The sequence below is a fragment of the Triticum dicoccoides genome, chromosome 3A, assembly GCF_002162155.2.
Source record: "Triticum dicoccoides isolate Atlit2015 ecotype Zavitan chromosome 3A, WEW_v2.0, whole genome shotgun sequence".
NCBI lineage: Eukaryota > Viridiplantae > Streptophyta > Magnoliopsida > Poales > Poaceae > Triticum > Triticum dicoccoides.
In genome coordinates this window covers 8,489,768-8,500,220 of record NC_041384.1, presented here as the reverse complement: position 1 = coordinate 8,500,220, position 10,453 = coordinate 8,489,768, and the positions used below count along the sequence as shown (strand labels likewise).

At 40.7% G+C, this 10,453-nt stretch overlaps 1 protein-coding gene across 1 annotated transcript in view; it reads right to left on the bottom strand.

The window, feature by feature from the left end:
* The window catches only part of LOC119270904 (protein MOTHER of FT and TFL1 homolog 2-like), a 3,688-nt gene extending 2,791 nt beyond the window's left edge, over window positions 1–897 (bottom strand). Inside the window, exons 1-3 of the mRNA XM_037552919.1 lie at window positions 649–897; window positions 442–503; window positions 202–242 (exon numbers count right to left, since the gene is read on the bottom strand). Coding sequence (XP_037408816.1) covers window positions 202–242; window positions 442–503; window positions 649–843 — 298 coding nt within the window. The 5' untranslated portion in view covers window positions 844–897. The remainder of the gene's footprint in view (window positions 1–201; window positions 243–441; window positions 504–648) is intronic.
* Between the last annotated feature and the right edge of the window lie 9,556 nt (window positions 898–10,453).

Below are 10,453 nucleotides of genomic sequence, written 5' to 3'. Positions count from 1 at the left end.
TATTGAAATTTGAAATTGCAGTACAGTAATTAATTATGACATTTCTACTATAACCAAAGTTGTACATCGGCGATACCGTGAGAGACACGCAAGAACGATAAAATAAGAGTGCAATTTACATGTGAATGGTTAATTGGAGTACAATGTATTGTGAGTGTTATATGAAACTAATGATCCATTTGTCATAAATAAAGTACTAACCTTTAGTTGCATCTGTTCCACCCGGTATGTTAACCACTATCCTGCAGACACAAATGAATAAAACGCACGCAGTGAGTGCAGTAGGAATCAGTTAATAAATAAAGAAGCTGGACGATGATGATATCCATATCTCCAGGGTGTGTGCGTGTGGAGATCTATGGAATTGACACTTGTTTAATTGTGAGTCAGGTGCCAAATCATACATACATACATAGCAGCAGCAGCAGTAGTAGTACATACCAGTGGAGGTACTCCTTCATGGTGGGCTCGCTAGGGCTAGGCGCGTCAGGATCCGTCATCACCTGCAGCAAGCAAGCATGTACATCCATGGATCACCATGCACACACATACATAAATCACCATCAAGTTCCCATGCATATGAACAAGTGTGTATATCCACGAGTCCATCGAGGGCGGGCAGGTGGGGCCGGCCGGGGCGGGACGTACGAGGGTGTAGAGGTCGTTGCGGCGGCCGGAGATGCGGACGAGCGGCTGGTCGGCGGCCAGGGAGGGCTTCACGTGGCAGCCGTTGCTGAGGTCCCTGGCGCCGTAGGCCACGGCCATGGCCACCGACGGCACGAACATGTCCACCACCTCGCCGATCACCCGCCCCACCACCAGCGGATCAACGAACCGGGACATGTTTGCTCCTCTGCTCTGCTCTTTTCTCCTTGTCTTCCCCTGCTTTTCTCTGGACGAGAGCCAACGACGACCTGTACAAATGACGCATGGCTGGGTGTATATATGGCTTACGCTAAGCAGGTGGCTAGCGCGGCGGATTATTAACTGAGGGTTTTGTCACCGGGGTTGGGACTTGGGCTACCCTCCTTGGCGCCATGCGTGCATGCAGCCTACGCATACGTATCGATCGCTGATGCGTGCATGGATCATGCATGTACAGGTCAAGCGACACGTAGCCGGCACATGGCCTCTGGAAGGACCGGCGTGCCACGTGTGGGGTGATGATCTGGGTGCGTACTGCGTGCCTCTCCCGCCAGCGAGACAGACAATCCGCTGGCTGGATCCACCAGCTGCGTGTGTACTGCGCATGCAATGCAGTGAGCCAGTTGTTTACAATCACTCGCCGAGCCAGATGCATGCACTTCCTTAGTCTGGGTTTTTTCTTTCTCACACGGTACATAAAAGACGCTCATAGATACGCACATATGCTCATCTCTATGAATCAAGAAAAAAAATAGCGCGTTATAGCGGCGCTAATAGCGCGCTATAGCGTTTCTGAAAACTAAACGCTACGCTATGCAGATTTCACCCGCTACGGCGCTATTTGCGCTAAATATGGTGATTGCATGCTACAGCGCGTATCGATGCTATTTTTTCGACGGCGTTTTTTTCCATACGAATTTTTCATCAGCCCACTATACTTTTGGGCTTTCTGGCCCAGTAACCAAGCATATCTTCTCCTCCAGCCGAGCGAACCCTAACCAACCTACCGAGCGAGCCCTTCCCAAATCGAACGAGGCGACGGTGTCAGCGGCGGCCGCCGGTGCTTCGCCCGTCTCCTCCAGCCACGGCCAGCCGCCTCCTCGGGTCGCCGTCGCCTCCTCGGGTCTTCGTCGCCTCCTCTAATCCTCTTCTCGGGTCGCTGTCGCCTCCTCTTGCTCCACAACTCGATGTCGGCGCCAGCTTCAGCGGCGGCGAACCAGGAACCAGGTAAGAGTTGCTTCAATTCATAAATCTTAAATTCTTAATTAGTCAATCTTGATTCTTGATGAACACCGATCCAAAAATAGTCAATCCTAAATTCGTAATTAGTCAATCTTAAATTGTCCATGACTTGTGTAGTTGTGTCTACTATCTAGTACTCTACTTTCTAATTAAATCATCTCCATGTTAACTTTGTTAGTAGTAAGCTAGTAAGTACTTGCTGATTGCTCTCAGTCTCAGACTCTCAGTGCTTGTACCTTGTAGTTAGTACAACCAGAGTTGGTACTTTCCAAATTTGGTACTAGTAAATGTAAATAAATACTTTGCTGCAATCATATGTTCCTTATTTGCAAGCCAGTTAAAATTTCTGAAATACTTTGTTGTATTCATGAATGTAGGCGGTGATGTGTCAAGCACAGCATCAACAGCTACACAGGGAGAAGGAGCACAGGTTGTTCCTAGATCAAAAGATCCAGCATGGAAATATTGCACATGTCTGGACATCAGCAAGAAGAACTGTCTAAGATGCATATTCTGCGATCATTTGTCCAGCAATGGCACTAGTCGAATCAAATTGCACCTTGCATGCATTCCTAAGTCTGGTGTGGATCACTGTGAGAAAGTGCCAGCTGATGTCAAAGAGGAGATCCTTCAGTACTTGACAAAGAAGGGTGACAAAAAGGCAGCCAAGCTTATGGAGCAGAAGAGACGCAGAAATGGAGTTGACTTGAGCCACTTGGAGGGGGAAGAACAAGCTACAAGTGATGAAGATGGACTAAACCATTCTGCACTTGTGCTTCAGCCATCGAGATCAACAAGAAATAAATCTAAATCTTCAAGTGGCCCTATGGACAAATACTGTGAATTAACTCCCGAAGAGCTTGTTGCCGCAAGGAAGAGGAAACGTGGTGCTAACACGATCCAGGGGAAGCTGACAACTGAGAAGAGAGAACAAAAAAGGGCTCGTGCTTGTGAGTACATCTGCCAGTGGTTCTATGAAGCTTGCATTCCATTCAACGTAGTCACACTTCCCAGCTTTGACCTCATGCTTCAGTCAATTGGACAGTATAGTGATGACTTGGACGGTCCTACTCCTTATGAAATGGGTGGCCCAATATTGATGAAGATGAAGAAAAGAGTTCAGGAGTCCTTCAATGCACACAGGAAGACTTGGGAGCTTACTGGATGTATAATCATGACAGATGCATGGACTGACATAAGAGGAAGAGGGGTAATGAATCTTGTAGTTCATAGTGCTCATGGTGTGGTGTTTCTTAATTCTGTGGACTGTTCAGCCGTGAAGAAAGATGGGAAGTACATCTTTGAGCTTGTTGATAGATGCATAGAAGAGGTTGGTGAGAAGCATGTAGTTCAAGTTGTGACTGATAATGCAAGTGTTAATCAAGCGGCATCAACCTTGTTGAAAGCAAAGCGCCCCAACATATTTTGGAATGGTTGTGCTGCCCATTCTATTGATCTGATGTTAGAGGATATTGGCAAGCTTAAAAAAGTGGACTCTACTATGTCACTGTTTTCCTTTGTGCACACACTAGAGTTTTGTATCTAATGAGGGAATTCCTTGGGAAAGATCTGGTGAGGTCTAGCATTACAAGGTTTGCTACAGCTTACTTGAACTTGAAAAGCATGCTGGACAACAAGAAAGAACTGCAGAAGCTATTCAGATTAGATCAGATGGATGAAATGGGTTACTTAAAAAAGGTGAAAGAACGTGATTCCAACCGAAGTGTGCGCTCTGAAATTTTTGGACAGGAGTAGAACGTGCTGTCAACTTCTTTGAGCCTTTGGCTAATTTGCTGCGGCGAATGGGCAGCGATGTACCAGCTATGGGTTTCATATATGGTGCTTTTTTGGATGCAAAGAAGGAGATTGCAGCTAGATTTGACAATGAGGAGGCTAGTATCCAGGAAGTGCTACACATTATTGATAAGAGATGGGACAACAAATTGAAGGGGCCCCTACATAGGTCCGGATACTTCTTAAACCCATACTACTACTATGAAAACAAGCTGGAGATTGAGTTGGATGGAACATTTAAAGATGGCCTTGTTGTTTGCATGGAGAAGATGGTTAGAGGTGGTAAGAAGGAAGATATAATGACAGTTGAGTGTCAGGCATATCAAAATGAAGAGGGGTCGTTTGGAAGGGACAGTGCTAAAAGGCAGCGGAGAAACAAGAACTTTGATCCAGGTAAAGAACTAAACATTTACATTGTTGAAATAAGATGTGTAGGCTGCAATGCGAATTAGATGTTGCAGCTTTGTTAACTGTTATTTGTTACTTGTTGATGCAGCTGAATGGTGGTCCAATGATGGATCAAGTGCACCAAATCTCAGGGTACTGGCTATGCGGATTTTGAGCTTGACATGCAGCTCATCAGCTTGTGAGAGAAACTTCAGTGTTTTTCAGCAGGTAAGAATGTAGTACAAAGTACAAACTGTCAACATATCCTTTATATGCACATATGTTTCTTTTTCTTACTGATGTTTATTTACTTGCAATGTACAATCAGGTTCAAGGCAGCAAAAGGCGCAACAGGCTACTTCATGACAAAATGAGAGATCTTGTCTTCATTAAGGCCAACTCCCAACTTGAACAAAAGAGAATGAACAAAGACAAGGATCCACTTGTGGACAGAACACGTGCAGATGTTGTGGAAGATGAAGATAACGAGTGGATCACAGGAATTGTGCCGGTTCCAGTTGTGGATACTGCAGATGAACCTGAAGAAGAACCAATACCACAACCGAGAGCAAGAGTTGTTGCATCAAAAAGAAATAAAGCTCGTCAGCCTAGGAAGAAGTTGCTCCCAGTTTTTCGTGATGATGAGCTGCAATCTGTGGGTTCTTCTGATTCGGATGATGATGCCATGGCAGCAAGTTCATCTGATTCTGATTGAGCTTCTGCATCGTTGTTGGCTGGCTCCTAAAGTCCTAAGTCCTTATTTCTGCTATTCTGGACCTTGCTTGTAGGCTGTTTAATTTATCCGTCTACTTTGTTTGTCTGAAATCTGAATATATGAACTCTGAACAGTGCTATATGCCTATATCTGGACCATGCTTTGTTATCTGAACAATGTTTTAGCCTTGGTTTTAGCTGCTGAAATCTGTCATTTGTGTTGATATATCTGTCATTTGTATGCTATATGCTGAAATCTGAATAATGTTTTGTGAAACGCTATTTTGCAAAATAGCGCGCTAATAGCACCCTATTTCGTTTATAGCGTTTTTTTGAAGGTTGCGCTATTTCAAATAGCGCGCTATTTTTTTCATTGCTATGAATGCATGTACGCACATCTTATCTTCATGATCACCTCTGAGAGGCTGAGCCGGCATATTATCTTGAGATTGATGAAGTCGTCACGGAGGACTTCGTAGTCAACGGGAACCATGCTCACTCCGAAGCGGCGCTTGCAGCTGATAGAGGAGATCCGGACTAGGCGTGATGCTCGAATCGCCGTCGTCCTAGTTCCGGATTCGCTATAGCCGGGTGAGGAGGAGGACGCGGCCATGGAGGAGGGGCAGAGCCGAAGGAGGAGGACGCAACCATGGAGGAGGACCGGAGCCGGAGGCGGCCGCCATAGAGGAGCAGGAGGCAGAGACAGAGGAGGAGGGGAAGGTGGCGGCCATAGAGAAGGAAGAGGCAGAGGAGGCAGATCTGGCGCATGCGGGCTTCGACATGGCCGACGCTATGGCGGAGTTTGAGGTGGCCAAGTGAAAAAGGCGGCGGAGGTGGAGTCCAACCGTCGTTTGCTGCACCAGTGGAAAGCGAAGATCGACAAGCTCCTCACTCACATGAAGTCCGACGAGGAGTCGGGCATCACTTGGCTCTAGTTTTCCACTCCCTCTAGTTTTTCACTCTCCATATTAATTTTATCCTAAGTCAACTTCATGAAGTTTGACCAAGTTTATAAAAAATAATATGAATATTCTTTATCTAATAATAAAGCAAATTGGGTTTCTTTTGTCCGTCATGGCATTTTTTAGAAAAGTCCCTCTATTTCAAAGAATTCAACCCGTAGTCCTGTTTTAAGTGAAAACGAATCGTTATTTTCGTATTTTACACAAAAGTTCCCGTCTTTTCTTAAAATCAACCCGCCATCCGGTTTAAATCACACCCAAACCGTTATTTTACATTTTTCGAAACCCCCGTGATGTTTTAGGTAATTCATCCGTGGATCATATTTAAGTCAAACAAATGCTTTTTAAAATCATCCATATCTTTTAAACCATAACTCCAATTTGAACATGTCATATATGAAATTTGATTAAAAATATCTAGAATATGAATATGAGATTATTTTTACCTGTTAAGTATTTTTAAATATTATTTTGGAATATATTTGAGTCAGACCAAATGATTTTCTAAATTATCTGCATCTTTTAAAACGTAACTTCGATTTTAACATATTATATATGAAATTTTATTAGAAAAATGTGTGGAATCTAAATATGATGTTAATTTTACCTATTAAATATTTTTAAAATATTTTTATGGAAGCAAACTTATAATTTATAGCGCAAGATCCGTTTATTTCATACTGGCGGCGATCTAGATTGCAAATAAACACCCCACTATAACCATATAGGGAAAAGAAAACATCGATAACTACACATGCATACCTCTGAAAAATGTCGCAGGGGAAAACAGCAGATTTCTCATCGCGAGAGTGAGAGAAAGCGAGAGAGAGAGAGAGACGGGGAGAGAGAGAGGAGAGAGAGGGAGAGAGAGACGTCTTAGGATTAACCATATTCAACACACGTTTTTTGTTGTTTTGTGTGAACACCGAGGCCATCGCCGGCGAGGGTGAGAAGGAGGATAAGCGGCAACACAAATATGATGCCTTGCAAAAATAAAGGAGATGGACCTATTGTGGTCTTGAGTGATGGTTGTTGAGTTAAGAGCGTGTGTTATGTTTTCTCTCCCGTTGCAACGCACGGGCTCTTTATACCTAATAATAATAATAATAATAATAATAATAATAATAATAATAATAATAATAATAAAGCAAATTGGGTTTCTTTCATCCGTCATGGCATTTTCAGAAAAGTCTCTCTATTTCAGAGAATTCAACCTGCAGTCCTGTTTTAAGTTAAAACGAATCGTTATATTCGTATTTTACACAAAAGTCCTTGTCTTTTCTTGAAATCAACCCGCCGTCCGGATTTAAGTCACATCCGAACCGTTATTTTACATTTTTCGAAAAAAAACCTAATGTTTTAGGTAATTCATCCTTGGATCATATTTAAGTCAAACAAATGATTTTTAAAATCATCCATATCGTTTAAACCGTAACTCCGATTTGAACGTGTTATATATGAAATTTGATTAGAAAAATATGTAGAATATGAATATAAGATTATTTTTACCTATTAAGTATTTCTAAATATTATTTTGGAATATATTTGAGTCAAACCAAATGATTTTCTAAATTATCTGTATCTTTTAAACCGTAACTTTAATTTTAACATATTATATATGAAATTTTATTAGAAAAATGTGTGGAATCTAAATATGAAGTTAATTTTACATGTTAAATATTTTTAAAATATTGTTATGGAAGCAAAATTATAATTTATAGCGCAAGATTCGTTTTTTTCATACCGGCGGTGATCCAGATTGCAAATAAACACCCACTGTAACCATACGGAAAAGAAAATATCAATAACTACACATGCATACCTCTGAAAAATGTCGCAGGGGAAAACAACAGATTTCTCATCGCGACAGTGAGAGAGAGAGGGGGGGAGGGAGGGAGAAGGAGAGGGAGGAGAGAGGGAGAGAGAGACGTCTTAGGATTAACCATATTTAACACACATTTTTTGTTGTTTTGTGTGACCACTGAGGCCATCGCCGACGAGGGTGAGAAGGAGGATAAGCGGCAACACAAATATGATGCCTCGCAAAAATAAAGGAGATTGACCTATTGTGGTCTTGAGTGATGGTTGTTGAGTTAAGAGCGTGTGTTATGTTTTCTCTCCCGTTGCAACGCACGGGCTCTTTTGCTAGTTTATAATAAAAATGTATATGATGTGAAGATATATTCAATAATGAACCCAATGATCTTAATTTGGTATTAGAGATGTTAATAAAAAATATATAAACTTGGTCGTAGATAAAAAGTTTGATTTAAGAAAAAACTAATATGTAGTAAATAAAAACAGAGGGTAATAAATAAGCATGATAATCATGCAAACTGCATAGCTATCAATCACTTTGTAGTAAAATTATGTTAATAGCAATATTTGGAACCTTATTGGAAAAATAATTATTGCTACAATATTTAGATACATTATAATCGAGCACTTTTCCAGCCCTCTCAGGCTATTAGCATCTCAACCATCGGATCTACAGTTTTAGGCGTTTTTGGCCGTTGGATGCACCTTCCACTCTGCTAGGAGCGCTAAACGGATTGGGACGATGCTCCGGCAACAAAATCAGCGATCTACTGTTGTTTGGGCCTGCTGGGCCCGTGTTATCCAATTTCTTTCCGTCGCTTCATCGCAAGTAAAAAAAGGGAATCATCCACTGCATATACGCACGCATTGCGGCTAGGCAAAGCAGCAGGTACGAGGCGAGGGCTTCTCCCCTAAAAGAATGAGGCGAGCGCGTTACACCTTCTTGGACCTCTACTGCTTTCAAATTAGCTCAATACAAGGTGAAGTTATTTAGATCTGGTAGCACCAGTGGATTGCATGTATAAATTATATGATGCATTATCATTTTGAGGAAGACATGCAATATTGACATGGTGGTACAAGGCGGCACATTCTGTTTCAGATCAGCATGCTATTACGTGATATTATTGTCCTTTATGTTTTTTTTCTGCTTAGATACTTCAACACTTACAACTTGATGATGTCCACAGTTTGACTAATCAGACAAAAAGAGCTTGCTAATTTACATAGGAAAATAAGATAAATTCCATGATGTACTTTTTGCTTAAGAGTTATGTTGATACAGCGAAAAAGAGGGCAAAACAAGCACCGTTCTGCAATTAAATTTCTAAATAGTCGCGGACACAATTTACACGGTGTACTACTACTGAAAATGCTAAAAAATTCATGTATGTATATGGGTTCACAAGTGAAGGAGATAATTTTATCGGAATTCTTATTTTGAGATGGTTCAATGAAACATCATCATTATTTGTTACTAAAAAAATTGCATGTCGGCGGATCGGTTTTGAATCTAAATAATTTCCCTAACAGTGATGTCGTGCCATTATACTGTTCAAATTTTTTTTCAATATTTTTCACCGTTTGTTCTTGGGGCACAGCAACAAAACACATTTTTTTTACTGACAAAGAAGTAGCTTAATGAAAATTTCACCTTCATATTCAGCGCATCTGCATATACATTAATAAAACTGAATATCATTTTATTGCCAAAATAGATGGGCGCGGCAATGCGCGCCACTATGGTCTAGTGATATCAACACTGACACACAAATGATAATTATGAGGTTTTTTCATAAAAATAATCAATGAAGGCTAAAAGCAAGGTGCGCTCTTTTGTAATGGATTTTTTTTCTGGAGTTGAGATAGCTCATCATATATATGTATGATATGAACTTTTAAGGAATAAATATGATGTGCGTTCTCTACTTCGCCTTTTTCTCTTAAGTTATAATTCACCTTTCTTATGTTTATACTGATTTTTTTTACTTCATCGTAACTCATATTATGATCTTTGTAAATGACATACATTATTTTACATAATAACTTAAGATACCGTTTTTGGTACATTTAGTATAATTAACAATGTAAAGACGATAATGCATATTTATGTACATATTTTTGAAATATTCCAATGTTTTTCATTACAAATATGTTTTTATTGCTAAATTTTATTATAGTTTGTCGCCAAAAATATACCCCCTTCGTCCCATTTAGTTGTTGCTAAAATGGATGTATCCCATACATCCATTTGAGCGACAACTAATATGGGGCGGAGTGAGTAGTTTAGAAACTCCCCCCTTACATTGGATTTCATTATACTCTAAGCAAACCATTATTAGCACACTAAGTGTTTGTATGTGTTGCTTTTCAGAGTCGCATTGAATATCTACAAGACTACAAAACTCGAGTCTTCTAGATTTTATGAATCTAGCAAATAACTCGGTGGAGGATTCTAGAGAACAAGGCTACCAAGCTTAAGTTAAAGTCAATAGATGATTCTAGATTGTACGAAGTGACAACTAGTAGTTTGACCTCCAATATCGTCTTCGGTCCGCTCTCGCTTGGTTGGGGAGGGGATAGTTAGCTGCCAACACATCCATGATGTATACCATATATCAAAAGAATGCAGTTCATTATATGCATGAGTATTCATAATTTAAACTTCGTAATTGTACTAGTGCTCGCTTTATTATCTGTAAATGTTACTCCGTCCGATCCATATTAATTATTGCTGATTTAGTGCAGAGTTATACTAAATCAGCAATAACTAATATGGATCGGAGGAAGTAGTGTAATCTAACTAAGCTATGTACCCATTCTAAAAATACCGCTCAGAACCTATCCAGTTCTAACAGTAAAAAACACAACTCACAACTACGAGCAATGGC